The sequence below is a fragment of the Engystomops pustulosus genome, chromosome 1, assembly GCF_040894005.1.
Source record: "Engystomops pustulosus chromosome 1, aEngPut4.maternal, whole genome shotgun sequence".
In the NCBI taxonomy this organism is placed as follows: domain Eukaryota; kingdom Metazoa; phylum Chordata; class Amphibia; order Anura; family Leptodactylidae; genus Engystomops; species Engystomops pustulosus.
The window spans coordinates 226,885,922-226,907,684 of NC_092411.1; the positions used below are offsets into that span (position 1 = coordinate 226,885,922).

General features: G+C 43.6%; 1 protein-coding gene across 3 annotated transcripts in view; it reads left to right on the top strand.

Moving 5' to 3' along the window:
• SH3RF1 (SH3 domain containing ring finger 1) overlaps positions 1–21,763 on the top strand; it is a 101,772-nt gene that overhangs the window by 55,001 nt on the left and 25,008 nt on the right. The window contains exons 4-6 of one of the 3 annotated variants that reach the window (XM_072119989.1): positions 10,595–10,690; positions 16,614–16,910; positions 20,720–20,830. In XM_072119989.1, the coding sequence (XP_071976090.1) occupies positions 10,595–10,690; positions 16,614–16,910; positions 20,720–20,830 (504 nt within the window). The remainder of the gene's footprint in view (positions 1–10,594; positions 10,691–16,613; positions 16,911–20,719; positions 20,831–21,763) is intronic. The other 2 variants (XM_072119997.1, XM_072120005.1) reach the window with 2 other exon arrangements.

Genomic DNA, 21,763 nt, shown 5'->3' on the forward strand with positions numbered 1-21,763 from the left:
TTCGCAAACCCTACCTCGCCATTGCATCGGCGAGGGTGTTGCATACCCCGGGGGCAATTGAAAGAGCCGCCCTCGGCTCGACTACAGATGTTTTGGGGCACAGAGGGGGCTAAGGGCACTTCTAGGAAGTGCAGGCTGTGTGAGGTGTAGGGACAAACCGCCCATGGTCCTGGAGACAGGCACCTGGGTTGGTGTCGGACTAAGACAAAAAAAACATGTAGCTGTATGACAGTTGGTCGCTGACGCCATTAAACCGAACTGTACAGTAGGAAAGGTGTGGTGTCATGTCCTGTAATCCACTCCTTGCACCAAGGCCTGTATATTTGTTGTATCAACGCTTCTTCCCTGGCGGCAATTATATAAGGTGTCTATCTGCATTGCGTTAGCATATGCGACACAAGTACCTCCTGACTGGTATCCTTACCCATGTATGGGTGGCATCCAGGTGCCAACTCTGTAACACCCCCGGTCCCCTTAGGACCCGCAGTTTACGGACTACCCCCATGTGCAAACCTCAGTTTGAGGGATCAGGTAGCGGTCAGTGTTTTACATAAAAGACGGTCCGACACAGCCACACTACAACCTGAAAAGCCTATAAAAGGGTTAATGCAGACTACTGGCAGATATGACAGTGTGCAACAGGTAAATTCACATTGGCTTAGGAGCCCAATGGGTACACATCTTGAACGTTACAAACGTTACAGAGGTGGATAGGCTACTCAGGGTAGCACGGTAGTAAATGTCTCTTTTCCTGCAAAGGAAAGGCATAAAAAGTGCAAACATAATGTCCGTACCTACAAGGAAAGGCATTAAGTGCAAAATAATAGTCAATAAACATAGCAACTTTTCCCTGGAGTATCTGGCAAAAGTCTCTCAGAAGGTCTCTAATGACAAAGTCCATCTTCTGGGTACAGCCCTTGATGTGGGGAAAAATGCACTGAGAAGCAAAGGGTCTCCTCTATGTGTAGAGGGACAGGGTCCTTTGAAGAGATCTCTGCTGTGGCAGAGGAAGGGTGCTATCATAGCACATGACAGTAATCAGTTCAAGGTATGTCTCTTGACTGAGATAAATAAGGGTGAGAGTCTCAGGAAAGTCTCTGGCTCTTTGGGGCAAATGGAGATAAATATACACAATATGTACAAAGTACCTGGAGAGGGCTACAGCCCTTCAGGGATTAGTCAGTATCGCTGGGTTCAGAAAAGACAGGGTCCAGCTCCTGCAGGGAATCCTGTGCATCCTCAGCGGGAATAGGTGCCGTCTGGGGACACCCGGTGGCAGCAGTGGGTACTGCAGGTGCAGCAACATCCTCCGGACCTTCAGGGGGAGGAGCGCTGTCGCCCGGGGTGTCGGCTGTTCCAGCCGGGGGCTCAACTGAGCCAGGGACCACGGAGGGGTCCATGAAGAAATAGACAGAGCCCAGCGGCCGCGCCGCGGCTCCTTCCAGCTCCGGTTCTTCCGGGGCTGGGTCATCACCCCATTGGTAACCAGCCAGGGGAGATGGGGGCCTAGACGGAACCTCCGGACAAGGTTCGCTAGCCGGGATGTCTTCTCCCGCCGAAGAGCCGTGGGACCTGGCAATGCTCCCGGCAGGGGAGCCGGTGGGGGTGGCGCCCTGTATCATGCCCGGCCCATGGATGGCAATGGGACCCGTACTCACAATTACTGTGGATGGGGCATTCACGTGGGTCACCGCCCGGGGACTTGCAGCCGAGGAAGAAGAGGTGTTCGGGGACTCCGGCCACTCGTCCTCCTCATACCAGTCGTCCTGCGGGAAGTAACGGTCCTCATCGGAGTCGGGGATCCGGATCACGCCAGCCGCCCAGGGTCCTCGAGGTCCTTCCTGCAGGGAGAACTCGATGCACTCGCCTGGCTTGAGGTTGTGCTGGCTCTCCGGCAGATCAGGCCTCTTGACGGACCGGCGGGGTATAAATACTTCCCGTCCGGTGTAGTCCTGGGTGGCGAAGCCATAGCCCTTCCGCTTGTCGAAGAACCGGACCATGCCGGTGGTGCGGTTCTTCTCGACCCAAGCTCCAGCTGTAGATCGGCCGGCCATATACCGCTGGGCCTCCTTCTCTCGGCGTCGCTGGTCCGAGACAGCGTCTCGGAGTCGCCGGCGGGCGGCCTCACCTCGGCCTTGATGCTGCGGAGGTTTCGGTGCTGGGGCTCGTGGCTCCGGCTCAGGCTCGGATCTCCTTGGGCGACAGGTAGGTGCCGGAACAGGAGCAGGAACCTCCGGAGGATCTGGAACCACCACCGCGGGGCTAGCAGGCCGCGCAGCCGGAGTAGTAGGCCTCGGAGCAGGTGGAGCGGCAACACTAGGCCCAGGCGTTGGCTCGCCAGGAGTCGGGGCCTCCCCACGTGGCGCCTCCACGTGGGCCCGCGGTACCGGGATGGTAGCCGGGATAGGGACGAGGAACCGCCCGGGTGGGATCTGGTACTGCGTCACCGTTTGGTAACATGTCCTGGTGACAAAGGCCCGAGTCAATCCTCGGTGCAGCCGATGTCCAGCGGAGGGTCTTCGGACGGGCTGCGCAGAGACCACCACCATAGTCTCTAGGACCTCGTAAAATTCCGGACGCTCCACAGGAGGGAATGGCGGAGGACCCCACATGGTGTTGTCCTCACTGTCCAAAGTCCACTCAAGTTCTGGCGCTTCTCTGAGGCAGGGCAGGAAGTCCGCCTCGAGCCAGTGGGAGGAGTCCAAGTCCTTCCCGCCAAGAGCTGTGGCGGGCTCTAATTTTTCCTGCGCCACAGGAGGCGGGGTTCGCGCCCTTCGCGCGTGGGTGGAGCTTGATGCGTCATCTGGGTTTCCCGCCAGTGAAGGTTTTGGCGGGCTTGAATTATTTGCTGCGCCACAGTTTCTGAGGTAAAATCTTCAGGCGCCGCAACGCCGGATGTAGCAGAGCTGGTACAGTTCTTGCAGGAATTAACCTCTTGAGTGCTGGAGCGATGCTCGACAGCACGTGGCAGCATTAACACAGTTCAATCCAGAAGCACACAAATACTTGGGCCTAAACCCGGATGGCAGCAGGGTTAGGCAGCACAGTCTTTTTAGTAAAGGAAAGTCTTTAATGCCGTAATAAGGCACAGAAGTATCAATCCTGTTCGTGACGCCACTTGCAACATCCCCCACCGGGGCCTAGCCCTTGAGGTGAGGCCTGGAGACAGCCGGGGCCCGCTGTACCGGAGTGGCTGGCGGTTGCGGCCTAAGCACGCTATGGTCACGGTGCTTGGTACGGGGTAACCGGAGGGCTGTCCTACAGCCTGGCAGGTCTCCAGCAGGGTGGTGTTGGCAAGAAAAGATGAGGGAGCGGCTGCTATAGCGGATCTCCCTGGGGCAACCCCTTAATGTCCCGAGTGTGAGTCTCTGGGTGATGGACAGGGTGCCGGTGATGAAGGCAGCCGTATTAGCAGGGACCAGACGGAGACAGAAGTTGAAGAAAACAACTTACAGTTCTTTATTTGAACCGCAGCAAACGTGCCTTTAACAGGTAGGTAGGGTGCCGAGATGTGAGTTGGAGGGAGCCTCAGGAGATAGTTCACCAGCCTGGAAGTAGAGGGCAGGCTGGGAGGCAGCTGTGTCCTGGTAGGAAGCTTCAGCTTGTCCTGTAGGGCTTCAGGTATCACCTTCAAAGGTAAGATGATACCCCTATTCCTCACTACACTAACTCTAGTCTAATGCTCCACTCTTCAGAGGCAGGGGCTAGGCTCTTCCTGCTCTGGTATGGGCTAGACTGAGATTACTCACTCACTCACTGATTCTCCTACAACAGAATCTCTCTGAAAAGATCTCTGGAAAGACCCAGAACATTCCTGGCCAGGGGGTTTTATTACCTCCCTTTGGTCAGGTGGTGGCTGCTCCTCCAATCACATCTCAGCTTACAGAGCACAGGATGTAACACATATGATTGGACAATAGCATCTTGCATTATACAAAATACTTAACCTCTGCCTTGCCAGGCAGGATTAACCACTGCAATACCGCTATGTCCTGTCAGGACCATGTAGTGTAATGGGATTACATGCAGGTGGGACGTATTCGCAAACCCTACCTCGCCATTGCATCGGCGAGGGTGTTGCATATGGTTCATAGTACTAGTCTTCTCATATGGGAAAGAGACCATATGGGCCCCCAACTGTAAAAATAAGTCTGCAGGGAGGTGCTAGTTTTTATAGTTGGGTCCATTTTGCAACGCTAGTGATTCAAGGGATTGGTCCGTCACAACTTTTTACTCCTATGATGGACAAAGGAACACAGGTGTGAGATCTAAACTTGTTGAACTGGTATATTTGTAGAAAATTTAAATCGACAAAGCGTAAGATTCATGTTGTCGTGGTAGGAAGAGTGATGCATATCTGTTGGTCTCTCCGGACACACAAATCCAGATTTATTAGGTGATCATTGGATTGTGTCTGACTTGGATGTAGTCGTATTTGAGTTAGGTGCATGCTTGTAAGTGTAGGCATACGCTAGTGTAAAAGATACCGCTTTTTCATGTACTTCCAGCTTGGATTGCCAAAGCAAACAGGTTTTTGTTGGCTTGTGGCAAAGCAAAAACACATTCTGGAAAATGTGCATCATTAAATCCATAAAGCCGGCAGCAATACCTCATATGCCTGGGCCTGGACGTCTTTCTTGCTTAGCCAGCTTAGGCTCCTCAGGGGAACCTGTTATTATGTGACAGGTTAAGGGCTGGAGAGAGGAGCGGAGAGCATCTGAGTGACACTAGAAGGGGGATTAGTCATTTTGTGACTGCCACACAAGCTAGACTAAATCTGCAGCTTTCTCCTCACCACATGGGATACTTCTCAGTTACTTATGATCTATGGAATATATCAGTCCCTATTATTTATGAGATGGAGCTGACATATTCCACATTACATATCAGACATATGTCACACTTGTTCACTGTCACTATTACTATTGTATATTCAGTATATATGCAGGTGCTCACATGTGTGAGGACTATATCCCATAATACTCATCCTAAAAGGGTTATTGATGTAGAAATGTAAAGATAAGACTACACTCAGAGCATGTTTTATGTAAACACTCAAGGTATACACCAGGCAAGCCCCCGGCATATATGCTTAAAGGAAACCTACCCCTACGGATCTACCTATTAAGGTAGATCCGGTGGTAGGTGCATATAACGTATGTAACAATAGCCGTTTTTAGGGCTAATCCTTTACTCCCTCTATCTTTTCTAATCTTTAATCAGGGTAATGTGCATATTTTCTAAAAAGGCTACTGGGGCGTGAAGTAGCCGGAACTGCGGTTACATGGCGCTGCTACTCCTCGCCCCAGTAGCCTCTCTGATCCTTCTACCCAGCCACCTTCAGCGCGCAGCTACAAGGAGCTGCGTGCATTCGTCCGTGAAGCCAGAGTTCTGCGCATGCGCAGTAGCTCCGGCTTTGGAACCAGATTGTGCAGCCGCTGGCCTGTGTTTTGCGCATGCACAGAACTCCGGCTTGCGGACGTTTGTGCACAGCTCCTTGTAGCTGCGCGCTGAAGATGTCTGGGTAGGAGGATCAAAGAGGCTACTGGGGTGTGGAGTAACCACGCTGTGAAGCCTCAGCTCCTGCTACTCCACGCCCAAGTAGCCTTTTTAGAAAATAGCATATTACCCTGATTAAAGATTAGCAAAAATAGAGGGGAGTAAAGGATTAGCCCTAAAAACGGCTTTTCTTACATATGTTAGATAGGTAGATCTGTAGTGGTAGGTTTCCTTTAAAGGGGTATTCTCACCCTGGAAAATTAATTTTGTTTGTATGAAAACAATTATACAATTTTCAAATATACTTTTCGTTGCAATTCCTCACTGTTTTCTAGATCTCCGCTTGCTGTCATGCTATGGAAAGCCTTTATGTTTACTTCCAGTAGATAGAAATGTGACCATGGCCATACATGTGTGCATGGCTCATTAGTATCGTATAGTAGAGAGTAATAACACAGAGCTGTGTGATATAACGAGCCGTGCACCTGTGTGACCATGGTCAGATTTGTGTCCACTGGAAATAAACAATTAAGCTTTCTATAGAAGGACAGCAAGCAGAGATGTAGAAAACCATCAGGAATTAATACAAAAAGTAGATTAGAAAATTGTATAACTTTTCATTATTCAAACAATACCAATTACTTGTTAAAATTACCAATTACTTGTTAAAGTACACATTAGCACATTAGGAAAAAGACATGGAGATGGCTCCATCACAGTTATATTTACTTGGCACTAGTAGTTGCTACACTTGTGCTAGTCTCCTGTCTGCCCAGGGTCCTGCAAGAACAAACACGCTGCACTGTCCAGGTTTTTCTTTGCCTCTGGCTTAGCACAACATAGAAATGTGAATACTAAGCAGAAAAGCAGCAGTAGTCCTGTCTCATGGCTGCAGTGCACGGCTCATCTTTGAAGTTGTTCTTTTATCATGTTGTGTTCACGGACACCTTAGCCATTAGGCAATTATACTTTTAAAGGAGCCTAATGTAAAAAGTTTATCCAAGGAATCTGCTCTAGTCATATCCAAATATGAGCAGGGTTCTCAGAAGAGAGTTAAGTAACATAAACCAGTGTCCATAGGGTCAGGGGTAGTAACCCTATGGAGAAACATGGCTTATGGCTGAAAACATTGGATAACTTATAATGCACCAAATACGGACGTTGGATTTACTCTAGGGATCAGACCAGAGCAGAGGCTGTATGTCTTCTTAAAGGTATATTCCCATGGTGACAAGATTATAAATATATACTCAGAATAGCAAAAGATGACATTTTCTAATTAACTGTTATTAACAAAAATATGGCATTAGACAGATATAATTCCAACCTTTCTCTAGCAGTCCTGGTATACACAATTTTGGTTGCTCCAGGATCCGACCATTAGTCTTCTGACTTTAGGGTCAGGAAGACATATTTTTCTCCTGCCTGAGGCTGCACTGAACTCCTCTCTGCCTATTGCCTCCAATCTTGTATTCCAAGACGAACTCACATACACACAAAAAGACTTCCTCCAAATAGCAGCGTCAGAAGCTAAATGAAAGTGTATATAAACCTGTATCCTGATCTGGCCACATTCTCAGCTCGCAGCATCTCGTAGAACAGAGGAATCATGAAGTGTGTGCTTGGAGTCCACACTCTTGAATCTTACATTGACCATTACTGAGTGATAGGAGCTAAATACAATTAAACTCAGTAAAATTGTAAAGTAAAGGGTTAAAATAATCTTTATTGTGTAAACATCACTACGGGATTGAAATTTTTGAGAATTTTCTTTCATGGGCAAACCCCTTTAATGAAGTGCAAGTCCTCATTGAGTGCTGTAAGTATGGACATATTCTCCTCCAGAAGTCTTATGGAAATCTGCCATATGCATAGTAGAGATCCTCTGCACCTCTCTGGAAACCATGTTATGTCTCTGTATAATGTGGTGCTACAGTACAGCCTATACTGTAACTTTATGGAACTTCTTATCATCTTAGACTTATGACTACCGAAGATATCTGGTAGGAGGATCAAAGAGGCTACTGGGGCCTGGAGTAGCCACGCAGTGAAGCCTCAGCTCCGGCTGCTCCACGCCTCAATAGCCTCTTTAGAAAATTAGCATATTGGGGAAATAAAAGTTATAAAAAGATACAGGGGACATGAGGATTAGCCCTTAAAAGGGGTATCCTCACGTCCCCTAGAGGCACCTACCACCCGATCTACCTTAATAGGTAGATCTGTGATGGTAGGTTTCCTTTATGGCTTGGTAAAGGTTGTAGGGTGGTCAGAAATATTGCTTGGATTTTCACCTTTTTCCTACCTTCTTTGTTGCCCACATAATACTTATGGTACCCATCACTGTCTTCTCTTTTCAGTATCCACAACTTTCTCATCCAGCACTTCTTCTCTGTCTGGAGGTCTCCCATTGTCTACACCTTCTCCCATGTATGTCTGAGCCGGGGTCCGGGGTCACACCTTTCTTCTTTGCCTGGTGTTGCTCCCCATCTGTTAGATTAGATTTGGTGCTCTTTGTCTTTGTGTTTTGTCTGGGCCCAGTCTCCCGCTATTTATTGGTTGTGTCTATACCCCTGGCTGTCTGCCACGTCTCTACGACTCTGGGCACTGCTGGTTCTTCTGTACTGCTTCCCTGGCTCTTGTGCTGCTCTTCCATTGCCTTGTTTTCCCTCTTGTCAGTTCTCCTGCCTGTTTTTTTTCTACCTACCACATACTAGTTCATAACAAAACATAATATATAAAAGGCGTCTTTTATTCCATTTATCTCTTCTTTGTTCTCTGCCTCTGTTTCTGAGTTTTTTCCTCTAGTTTATTTTTCCGTGAATGTTCAGCACATAGAAATATAAGTCCCTCCATGTGCTCAGCATGTCTGTAATTGTTAATGAGCGACTGCCCACTGGTAAGCGCTGTCTACTGTTTGCTTGCTTTCCATATGTTTGCTTTTGTGTAAACAGCTTATTCTAAGCATGCTGATAATATCATAATGATCCTAAACAAATATTATCATGCTTCTCATTGGAATCTGGCAGGCAGTTTGCTTAGCTGGGCTGCTGGTTTTTGTGTTTTTTGTTTTTACTATATCCACCCCATAGTCTAGATCAACAATAGGCACAATATGGTCCATAGCTGAACATATGACATCTCAGTTACTATATATCAGATTTAGTACAGCTATTCATGCTTATTATTTAGGTCTTGAGATCGCTTAGACAGATCCTTGATGGGTGCTCAGCACATGTGGCTCTTTAAACCATCTGATTGATGGGACAGTCACCAACCATATATGGGTGGCCATCTTCAGAAGATCCTCCTATTAAGAACCAGACACCATAAGAATTCAAGAGTTAATTTCTAATGACTAAATGGAATTTAATGATAAATAAGTCTGCCACAAGGATGTAAGTAGATGAGTCCTATACACTGAAGACCCTTCGTGCGAGCCCAAGAAACCAACACATGTGACTACACTGGATGAGATTCAGTCGACTGTTGTAGTACATTAGAACCTATTACAGATGATGGGAAATCATTACTTTCCCATTGCGTTTGCACCACACGGTCAATGTTATTCAGTTGACCCAGTTGGCACATCTCCCCACTGACGTCATGTAGTGTGTTTGTGGCTGGATCTGGAATGTAGCAGCTTGGTAAGAGGTTTATGTGTTTGCCCAGTAACTACTGGACCCCTGCAGCCACATCCTTGTGTAAATGATTTTTTTTTTTCTCGTGAACAACTTACGGTAATATAGGTAATTTTCCTATTATTTTAATTTTGAAGGTTTTTGAATTTATTTTAGTGCACAGCATGCAATCAATTTTGCACAATCAATAATGTAGTCAGCATAGATCACTTTTATCATAACTACGGAAGTCAGATTTGGGATTGTAGACATTGCCATTATTACCGGTAAATAAGCTCTGGCCTGATTTGCAGCTGAAAATTTGGGAGTTCTATTACCAGCAGTCCTTTGGTTCCTCACTGCCTGTCATTGGTGATTTGCAAATAACTACCACAGTGACTGCCTATCAGAGTCCTAGGACGAGAAGACCACAATAGCACAGTTATAGATAAAATGTGGGATTTTTAAAGCATGACTAAACTTTCGACAAAATTATATAATATACTTTATTAAATAAATCTGGTCCTGTATTCTTCTTTCCCTCTTACTTATTTGAGCAGTTTGTGTAAATCAACATTCTTTCCTGTATTCACCGACAGCTGAGAGATAAAGGAATCCGATAAAGTGTCTAATGATTATTTTAAGGCTATATTCACACTGAATTGTGCCTGCTTTATTGTAACACGGTGGGCTCATCCCCGCCCCTCTCCATAGCGCAACATGGAGCATGGAACCGTATTCCGAGAAAAAATAGGACATGTACGTTAGCGGCACCGTACCGCTCCATATGGCAGTGTGCGCCCATTGCCGGCCTATGGGGGACGTATATCTGACGTATATACGTTGCCTTATGTACGCCCCCGAATGGCCGTGTGAATAAGGCCTTATTAATAGCCGCCTCATCTCTCTGAAGTCTGTGGACCTCTTTAAAGATACACTGCTCACTATGTGAGAGCGGAACAAAGGCACAGAAAAAACTTTTTACTTAATGAAGTATATTACAATGTTTACTATTATCACTTGGACTATTCTTTTCTGAAAATAAATGTTTTGAAGGTTTAGTTACTCTTTGATTTATGTCACTATACAAAAATAAAAACCAATACCTTTCCTGTGGGTGTTAATAATTTATGTGAGGAGGTAAGTCATAGTCATTCCCTAGAGTTAACCCTGAGACCTAATATTTTCCTTCCAAAGGAAGAGATTTTAGAGCAGATTTGCGCTTTCTGCACTTTTCCACCCAAGGAAATTTCAATATTTGAGTATTCCTGGATTTCCAACCCATAAGAAACTTAAGACCAGTGGAGCTACAGAAGTGTGGAGCACATGTGAACCTCATTATAGGTGTATGGATTACCAGGTTCTAGTTACCTCACACTTCTGCCATTGTATAGCTCCTAGGTGAGCCCAGAAGGATTGTGGTGTGACCTTATGTCACATGTCTGCTCCCCGCTCATATCATTTTTGTGTCTCTACAGGATGACATTCTCACAGTGATCCGTAGAGTGGATGAAAACTGGGCAGAAGGAATGCTGGGAGACAAAATAGGAATATTTCCCATTTCCTATGTGGAGGTAAGTAATACACCCTGGATAACAGAGAAGTGAATTGGTTTCTAGGAATAAGTCATGGGCCTTTTCACATAACCCCATGACCATTTGTGTCTTTGTATGTGCATGTTCCGTCTTGGCCTATTGGTTTTGACTACATTAATAGAGCACATGTGGTGTCTTGTCTGCATCACTGGTGGAGTATGCTGAGGTCACTGCCAGTTACTGGCTCATGGTTAGTACAATGGCTGCAGGAATGAATTCCTTTATATTGTCATGGAGAAGGTATGTAGAACAGGGCGCCTTTGTTTTCATTCAGGTCTGCTAAGTGCTCACTTTACTGTGGCTTATGCATGTGGACATATTTTCCTCATAAGTCACTGTACTGGCAAGTTTTTCTACAAGCACAGATGATTCTCTGGTATTTGTGTTACATCCATTTCGAGATGACTTATTTTACTTGAATTTTCCCAAAATGAGTCAAAGTGGGGAAAGGAAAATATCTTGTAAATCATCAACTCCCCCCTCCCATTCTAAGCCCCTTGTAACTCAATACCTTACTTGCGCTTACGTGTTTCCTAGCATGTTTTATGTTTCCTTGAATGGTAGTGACCAAAGCAAGGCTGTGTGACATGGGAATGGGGCCCTAGAGTGATTAGATTATTGCCCTGAATCCTGCTAGGAGTAGCTGGTTTTACAAGGGAAACTGAGGACAGCCAGGCCGTTTTCTGCATGGTCCCATTCAACTGAATTGTCTTCTTCGTCATTCCAGGAAATGTCAAGTATGCCATATTATGGCATCCAATGGCTTTCTTTTTCGGCTTGTAGAGGGTGACTTGTATTGGGCACCTCTTTCTATCTTCTGCACAGATTAGTTTGAATAACCCAACAACTGGCTGAGGTTGTTCTTGGTAGAAACTCTTATGTTGTATTCATGGGAGACTGCACATCTTTAGGGATCATACATCCCCATGTATTTCTATGGGCTCTTACACATAGCCGTGGTTTTCCATATCCTGATTTTTCTTCAGTCATTGACAACTGAGTGGACTTTACATGCCGACATCAAACGGGCCACAAAAAGCAAACCGCGGCTATCCTGTTTACGGCCAGAGATGGCATGCTTCTGTGTGCCGTAGCATCACCCTGTTGTCTTGTCTTCTTGTAATAAAGGACCATACAGGCAAAACTCTGACACAACAACCCATCTATTTGTCACAATTTTCAGAATCTCTGCTTGAGTTTATTTAGTGAGTACACACATGTTGAACGGGTTGGCCACTTATACCACTTGGCCACACCCTCCAACCACTGATATGGCAGTGCTTATGAGGCGGGGAGGGGTGTTGCAGACAATAATGACGACACAGCCCCCTGCATCTGCCGGAAGCAAGCAGGACATGGGACATCCCAGAAAGTCCTGCTGTCCTGAACTAGAACTAGAAGTCTATGGGAATAACTTACAAATTATCTCTGCTACAGCATTATGCTTAAAGGGGTTGTCCACTTTCAGCAAATTATTGATATGGTTTGTATAGGGAAATTTATACCATTTTATAATATATTTTCTGTATCAATTCCTCAAGGTTTTATAGATCTCTGCTTGCTGTCCTGCTATAAATAGTTAAAATTTTCTATGTTTTCTTCACAGAGGTGCACAAGCCGTTATTATCACACATTAATTGCTGTGATAATAATGGTGCATGCACCCTCATCTTCATCACATGAACATGGACAGATTTCTAGCCATTGAAAGTAAACAAAGAAGCTTTCTATAGCAGGACAACAAGCAGAGATCTAGAAAACCGTGAGGAATTGTTACAGAAAGTATATTGGAACTATGTATAACTTTTTATTGCACAAATAACATCAATTTATTTGCTGAAAGCAGACAACCCCTTTAACCTCCTTTGCAAATACATGTAAACAGATAAAAAAACATATTTTTCTGTAGCGATGTACTGTAAGTTAAGCCCTTTGAGCAATTCACCTCCTGAAAACTTTGTCAACTTAATATCGTTTATGAAATGTGTAATATCTTACTCCTGTTGCCCAATTACATTTATGGCTCTATAATAATTCACTAGGCATTATACCACACATTGGGGCAGATTTACTAAGGGTCCGCCGAATTGCCCCGGGTTTTTGGCGCACGTGATCGGATTGTGGCTTGCATGCAACAGAAATCGGGGGGCGTGGCCGTCAGACAACCCGACAGATTCAGACAAACTGTGGAATTTAAAAAACGATGTTAGTGAATCGCTCCGGACCCGAATCCTCGTCGGACAACGCACCACGGGATTGCGGCAGGACCGATAAGTAAATGTTACCCACTATGTTTACATGGAAGTTTACTGGTGCTAAATAATTGTATATTAAAAATAATTTTTCTAAAGAGATATGAAAATAATAGATCATTTATAATGAAAATAAAATCATAAGGTCAGTCAAATTTTATCAATAATGATTCATTCTTAAATTTATAAACTCTGTGTAGCACATAAACTTTCAACATGTACGGAAAACTGTAGGTATAAGGAAAAATATAATTGTTGTTATTCTATATAATCCATCAATATAAGGTATAAGACCTGATCTAGATCTGTTGTTGGCGTTGAATCAGAATTGATCTGTTGGGACACAAAGATTTAGGCTGTTGTGTAGCTACTTAAGTGATATGGATTGCTCCAAATTTACAAATATGTTCAAGTTATGTAGTATAATAACTTCTTACCTTTGCGCACCTTAGGCTATATGAACAGTACATCTTAGTCCTCAGATATGACACATAGGAAGCCTCCGATTAGTGATCCATTGTACAACAATGGGTTAAATAGAATAAAATGGCTGACTGTGATCATAGTCCTTTTAAGACATCTGGATTTTCCTTATTAAATTCATGCAGGACCGAGCATTACTCTCTAGCAGGTTGCACATATGGAGTGAGTGTAATTCCTCTAAGCGGAGCTTTTCCACCTTATTTGATGCTTTGCGAGCCAAAATAAACTAAAAGCATTATTACTTGTATTAGGAAAGTAATTGCCCCAATAAAACTTTTTTTTTTCAAGAGGAAGGAGGGGTGAAGCAAGCTGCAATGGGCTTAATGTGAAACCTGCAGAACTTTGGCAAGTACTGACTGTCCATTTCCATCGTCGGTGATGGTCCCCTCGGATAAGAGGCGATTAGCTCAGCAGTCGTAATCTTTGGCCCATTCATTCCATTTATGGAGGAGCTCTTCCCCTGCTGAGAGCAGATGTTCATAGTATTCCTTGTATTGTACTTTGATAGGGTACTGCAATTGACATATTGAGGAAAACAGAGATTTTTGCCATATTTTAATTTAACAGTCCTCTCACAGTTCCATGAAATGTTCCGGATCATCATAGAATTGTAGAAGACTGTGATTATATTGGAAGTAAAGTGAAAGATGGGGGAGGGTGTACAGTGTAAAGGTTGGGGTTTATTGTTATCCTGAAGTCCCATTGTTCATAGTCTAACAAATGCGTAACTATCCCCATTGATTCCCATATACCAGTGATGGCGAGAGACCGAGTGCCCAAACTACTACTACAAGTGGCAACACTGCAATTTGAGCAGTAACTTATACCTCCGTGCTCTATCACAGCTTTCAATCATATTGGCCTCCTGGGGACACCAACATAATAGAAAGGAGGAGGATAAATAGGACTGAGTGCGGCCCGTTCCTAGTCTTTCTTAGACTGCAGGAGATGGGTTTGGCAAACTCTGTACTGGGGAGACAGCCTGAGTGCCCACAGTGTGGGCTCTAAGTGCCACCTCTGGTACCCGTGCCATCGGTTTCAAGGATTAGCCCCTTTTGTCATTAAATGGTTTGTCTGTGTATAATCCACAGAATTCAGTGGCACACACAGGAATATTCAGTAGTTACAGTAACATAGTTTGGGAAACCTTATGCACAAAATGCAAACGGATACGTCCCCATAGATGGGCATGGCACCTAAGCTCTGTACGGTGAGCACAACGCGTGTTTACCGTTCCGTGCCCACAAAAAAGATGGTCTATCTTTGTCTGTAAGAACGGCCGTGCGGCACTGTACACTGTGTGCATAGAGCCTTATTTCTGTGTTTTTCACAGATCCTGATAAACTATAGCCTATATGAAACTATATGGGTGATCCATGAAAAACAGTACTGATTAGTACAAGCTCTACTTTTAACGGATCTGTCATACAGTCCATTGCATTCAGTGCAGCTATTTATTAAACTGTCATGTGTCGATTGCCTTAATTTAAATGTTAATATCAAACACTTCACATGTAAATTCTCCCCAAACTAAGAGAGAAAATATAACTATATATATATATATATATATATATATATATATATATAGGATAAAGGAAGATGGCAGCACTCCAAAAATTGTGAAGCAAAAGTACCGGATTACGTTTCGGCTCCTATTACCGAAACGTAAACCGGTACTTTTGCTTCACAATTTGTGGAGTGCTGCCATCTTCCTTTATCCTGCAATTTAGAGGAACTCGTGGTCGTCGTCCTGGGATGTGCACCCAACCTATATCCTTTATACCGAGTGCTGCTACAACACTTTTTGTTTAATATATATATATATATATACTCTACAGTTCCAAACTCAACATTTGTATTCCGGGGGGAAATGGATAAGTTTCACCGATTAAATAGTCAATGGGACAAATTGGCCGAGGAAAATATTAACACCGATTCACCGTTCTTAGTTAATCTTTATCAGATGGATACAATCATTCAGTAATGATGCAGATATTAGCAGTAGCTGAATTTTCTAGTCACAATGTAACCGGCTGAGGCTCGCCTGCTTGTCTTAATAAATTACCACTATCACATATAGTGTCACTTATTATTTCATCAGTTCCAGGATTAAATTGCTCCATTTTATGCCATAGACAACGCTGAGTACTTGAATTTGCCAAGTAACCCGAGGCATCATAATGTGCTGACATAGATGTATGGTTAATTGACTAGACAAGGGGACATATGGTTGTGTGTCATAGCCATCTTTCTAGCTTTCCCTCGCAGAATAAGCTGAAGGCCTTAATCCTATATCTGAGCAGTCCCATGAGTGTAGGAATCAGCTTGCAGTTCTCTTTTTTCTCTAATAATTTCAAGTGATAAACAAATATCCTAATTAAGTGGAAAAACAAGCCTAGAGGAGAAGTTACTAAACTCCGGAGTAATAGCTCTCACTTTGCTTAGCTGCTCTCATTCAGCAGCTACAGAGAGTTGGGTTGGTATAAAAAGCATCTTTTGTTTCTGCCACGTCATATTTGTCCCATGACTGAGATTCCGTATTGTATTAGATCAGAAGAACAATGCACTACCTTTCCTTCATGCTTCAATAGATATTCTTAAATTAGCCTTTATTCCAGGATTAGGAAAGAAACAGCATGGGAGTTACTGAGATGATTGAGAAATTCTGGGCATCCATTGTATTTTGCAAAATGTTTTTTTTTTTTTTTAATAAGCCAAGGATTGAAGTTTTCCTCAAATATTTAAAAAAGAAATTCAACGCAGAATAATGGAATGTGATGGAAACGGGAATTACAAATAGAAGATGGCGGAGCTTAGTTTTACCGATCTAAGATTGGAGCCACCATTAGGATCCTTTATCTTACATTTAAAGAGTACATTTTTGTTCTGGGAAGAATTGTGTGTTCTAATTATTTAATGGAGAATATTTACTAAAATAGACGCGTCATCAATGGTTACCAGTCCTGTTGAAGCCAGCAGGGGAAATTGTCCATATTGTTTGTCCATGAATTAGAATTTTCAGTGGCACCACCAAAGCTTAGACTATCATACAGTATAAGAAGTGCACATGACCAGGACAAGAAGAATTTAATAGTTAGCCATGTTCTATTGTTTCATTTTTTTAGCAGAATATAAACCATCTAACTGTAAATCATATCTGTTTTCAGTTTAATTCAGCAGCTAAGCAACTTATAGAGTTAGACAAGCCCTCGGGAGTGGACTCTGGGGAAGGAACCTCTGGGACAGCACATAGCAGCTCTTCCCAAAAGCACACAGATACCAAGAAGAACACCAAAAAACGTCACTCCTTCACCTCCCTCACCATGTCTAACAAGTCATCACAATCTGTCCAGAACCGTCATTCCATGGAGATCAGTCCTCCTGTGCTTATCAGCTCCAGCAACCCCACAGCTGCTGCCAGGATCAGTGAGCTCTCCGGTCTGTCTTGCAGTGCTCCTTCTCAGGTGAGGAAAGTGCCATTGGACACGTCATTCTGCAGAAAACAATGTAAATATTCTCTGTGCCTCTGACCTCAATTTCCTTTCTAACTAAGATTCATTTATACAACTGATGTAGGTCCATTCAGATTAGAAACTGGTGTTACTAAAAGATGGCGAAAATAGCAAAGTTTTACCATAAGGGTCAATTAATTTTCTGCTTATCTGTTCCATCTTGGGGCCAGATTAAAGGGGTTACAAAAATATATACCTGGGTAAGTACAATACTCAAAATGTACTTATCCAGATACAATTTCTCTTGTGACCGTATGAGCCGTGGGTCATATGATCCACCAAGAACAGGGATTAGGACTTCCTGTGACGGAGTGGACTTCTGGTTGGACAAGGGGCAGTGTGCTTATTACTGTGTGCCTGCCCCTCTGTGAACACCACTCCTATGTTACCGCTTGGAGGGGCGTACCAAAGAGAGGATTTAACCGGTCAGTCAAAAAAAGAGTGGCTGAGCAGCCAGTTGTTTTGTAGCTTGAACAGGACAGTGGACATCAGTAGAGGCAAAATGGTTGGGCCACTAAGACTCAAAGGCAAGGTTTCTTTACAGCTTTAAATGGAACTTGTCACCATAGGGCACCTTTTCACTAGTGACAGGTCACAATAGACACGGAACAGTACATAGCATATTTTTATCTATCTCTCTGTTACTTGGTTGTAGACATACGGTACTTTAAACTTTACCTGGCTCCCTGCAAGCTCAGAAAATCGAGTCCCTGGTGTTGTGCTTTTCAAATGGTAACGGCGCCTGCATACTCAATACGCTTGTCACCCTGCCCACTATTATTCACCCCAACCCCCTCCTGCATCCTCCTTCCCTCTCCCCTGCCACCCATGACGTCGGCTCACAGCACAAGCAAACCTGGATGGTGAGCCGACGTCATGAGTGGCAGGAAGAAGAGTCAATAATAATGAGCGGGGCAACAAATGGTTTGATTATGCAAACGTTTGAAAAGCTTAACCCATGGGACTTTGCTGTGCATGCTGGCAGGAAGCCAGGTAAAGCTTATCATGGGCAGCACAGTGGCTCAGTGGTTATCGCTACAGCCTTGCAACGCTGGGGGCTGGGGTTTAAGTCCCATCCAGGTCAACATCTGCAAAGAGTTTGTATGTTCTCTCTGTGTGTGCGTGGGTTTCCTCCAGGTACTCTGGTTTCCTCCCACTCTCTAAAACATACTGTAGGATGATTAGATTGTGAGCCCTATTGGGGACAGGGACTGATCTGTCAAGGAATAAATAAAGGAATTATTAATTATTATTTTAGCATATTTCTACAACCAAGTTACAGAGAGAATAGTTAAAAACATGCTTGTTATGTACTTTTCGTTGTCTTTTGGAACCTGCCATTAGTGAAAAAGAGCCCTCTGGTGACCGGTTCCCTTTAATTGTTATTAAGACAAAATAGCACCTAAGAAAAGGAGAAGATTATGATTTAAAAAAATCTTTGCCCATTTTCTGTGCTTACAGTTTCTTTATCTTATACTCATGAGAGCCTCCAACATCCTCCACTGATCCATATGATTGTAATGACTTTCTAACCCTACAGTTGTCCCATACGGGAAATTAGTGGTAATTTTACATTATGCTTAAAGGACACCTGTCATCAGGTCTGTGTCACTTGTCCTGTCACCTCTACCTGTTGGAGCAGCTCACAAGGATCCCATCCCAGCCTTTATCTAGTTATTTCATACATTAATCATTGTAAAATCATCTATTCTTTAACATGTAAATGAGGCTGGTCACATGGTCAGAGGCAGTGATGTCACCCCTGTTACCCCTCCCCTCTCCTCCCCCTGCTCATGTCTGTGTGTAATGTATAGTAAAGCATGGCTAGTGTGTGTGCTGCATCTGCTGACATGCTGCATCCTCCTAATATACAGGTGAGAGACACAGACATCAGCTACACATGAATCTGACATCTCCTGCTGTAACATGGCTGCCTGGAGCTGCTGTATCTCTCCTAAACACACACACAGGCTGCAGGGGGCGTGGCCACCAGCACCAGGAAGCACATCATTATACAGCCTCACATCATTATACAGGCTGTCAGTCAAGCACTGGGGGTGTGGCTGTGCCTCCCACTCATGAATAGAGTGGACAGCTTGAATATGCTAATGCTTCATTGGACATTTTACAGGTCATTTGCATACAGCTTTAGGACCTCATTGCTTAGGTTTACAGGCATGTAGAGGGACAATGAAGGGATAGAGGCAATGCTCTCTAATGGCAGTTTATGAAAATATATTTAGTTTAGGGGGGTTATTTTGCATGACGGGTTCTCTTTAACTGCTTCCTGCTCTGTTCCATTATTTTCTATTCTACTGCCTTCAATTTTACTATTCTGTAAAAGCTATTACTAGAATCTACTAATATAAAGCATTTGAGCGCCTTGCCTACTGTAATTCCTGCACAGGGGCTTTATAACTTGTGACGTTTACAGCTAGTGAAGTGCCTTGTGATCAGCTATAGGTTGTGTTGTTGCAGATTTTCTGGTGCCTCAAGGGGTTTTCTGTTTTGTACCATCTGATCACATGGTATCCACCTGCGGGGACCCCAACAATCGTCATTGAACTTTTTTAGTCTGAATTCCTATAAAGAGTTTTTTTAATGGGTATTTCCACAAAGACAAGTTTCTTAAATGTACTCTGGATAACAAAATAACACATTCTCTAATTCACTGTTATTAACACACATACAGACATGTTATGGCTGTGATAGTAAAGCTGACTGTCATGTGGAATATGTATCTCATGTATCTCTTGTCAGATACTAGTGAATGTTCAGAAGTGTATATAAACCTTGTTCCCCGATAATCTAACCACATTGTCAGCACACAGCACTAGAGGAATCATGAAGTGTCTGCTAAGGGAGTCCCCACCCACACTCTGGAATCTTACACTGACCATCACTGAGTGATTGGAGTTAAACCAGAAATAAAACTGTAAAATTGTAAAGTAATGAGTTAAAAATAATCTCAAATTTCAATCCCCTAGTGATGTTTACACAATAAAGAATTTTCTTTCATGGGCAAACTCCTTTAAGATGTGTTTTACGTAACTCAACCCTTTGTGGTGGCTTATCTGCTGGCGTACAGTGGTCAATATTTGTTTATGACAACAATATAATAGGTGGAGGTTGCAAAAAGCTTTATATCTAAATTTTTTTAACCACAAAAAGGTGATAATTGTGCCTAAAAGTGTAACATGGCAATTTATTATTCTGCAGTGAGCTGAGCATAAGAGTAAAGGAAAACACTGACTCACACAGTGGTAAATAGTCTGTGTAAGGAACTGTTTTCATGGGTTATACCTGAGAGGAATCCTGTAATTGTTATGTTCACAGTTTAGCTTTGTAATGGCACATGTACTTTTATAGAGTCCATCTGATCTGTGCGCCGGTTCTGTGCGCTCCCATCCGACACCATCTCTCAGTGCTTACAATGCTGAGAGATGGGGACGGATGGGAGGAGCCGCCCACATCGCAGGCCGGATGTTCATTGTGCGCGGCTTCTGTGCCCCTGTGAACAAACAGGGGCACGGATCAGATGGACCACAGCAGTGCGGGACATTGGCAGCGCTGGAGGAGGTAAGTACATGTTTATTATTTTTAAGTAGCCCACCCCAGCCCGGCCCTAATTTATTTGTAAACTCGGATAACCCCTTTATTCATGAATAGACATACAGCATTTTTTACTTTAGAGAAGTGGATGAAGCAGAAATTCTGCTAAAGTATAATCAGCCTATTTATTTGTGTCTCATTTCTGTCAGGTTCATATCAGTACTACAGGGCTTATTGTGACCCCTCCCCCGAGCAGCCCTGTATTTACTGGTCCTGCATTTACTTTTCCTCCGGAAATCACCTACCAAGCTGCTCTGGGAGTAAGTAGTAGGCAATAAGTATTTCTGCTCTGGGTGAATTCTGGACTTCGCTTTTCTCTCTCCAAGCTTATTTCCTATTGGTCTAATTATTGGGGTCCATCCTCTGTTTCCACTGTAAACTGGTCACAAGCCTTAATCCTTTCTGTCCCTAAATTATCTATGTTCCCCCCTGCACTTAACTGTAAGGATATATTTTACTATTCTCCTATCTTCTCTTAATCTTAAATAAAGTGGCATAACAAACTTGAATTCTAGAAATGGATTTGAAAATGTTCTGTTTTGTGGAAATAATATATTTTAGAGACCCTCCCGTTTACTACTCTCTGCTCTACAACTCAGAGGAAATTGAAGATTCCATTTTCTAATGGAGGAAGCAGTAGGCTTTAGTGGGTTTAATGGTCTCCTGCTCTTAGAGAAATCAGTCGACTTAATATATTTTCATGAAAGATCTAAATGACTTGGAATTCCCTGCACTTCCCGTCTCTTTGGTGGGATCGCTCTACCTAATTACAGTGTATGAGGGTAGAGCACTTAATGCAGCTCCCTAATATATTACCTCTAATACATCCAGCTTTAAATTGAACACCCACAGTCACTTGTCTGGAATAAGAGAAATATCACACAATACCCCAAGTGTTTCAGACTCCTGGAATTAGGATATACGTGAGGTTAGTCTTTTATTTATGGTTAAGGAAATTCAGAAACCAGAGATAATATGGTATCACTATGCACGTATATCCCACATATAATATTGAAGTGGAGATATTAAAACTGGAGTGCAGGAAAATGGAAGCAAATTTTGATCTCTTATTTTCAGCTGGTGTATTGTGATAGGAAAGCAGATATGTTGGTCGGGGTGGACAGTGTCTCTAGGTTTCTTTTTGCAATATACTTTTATTCTTACTCTCACAGGTTTACTAGTAGAAAACTCAC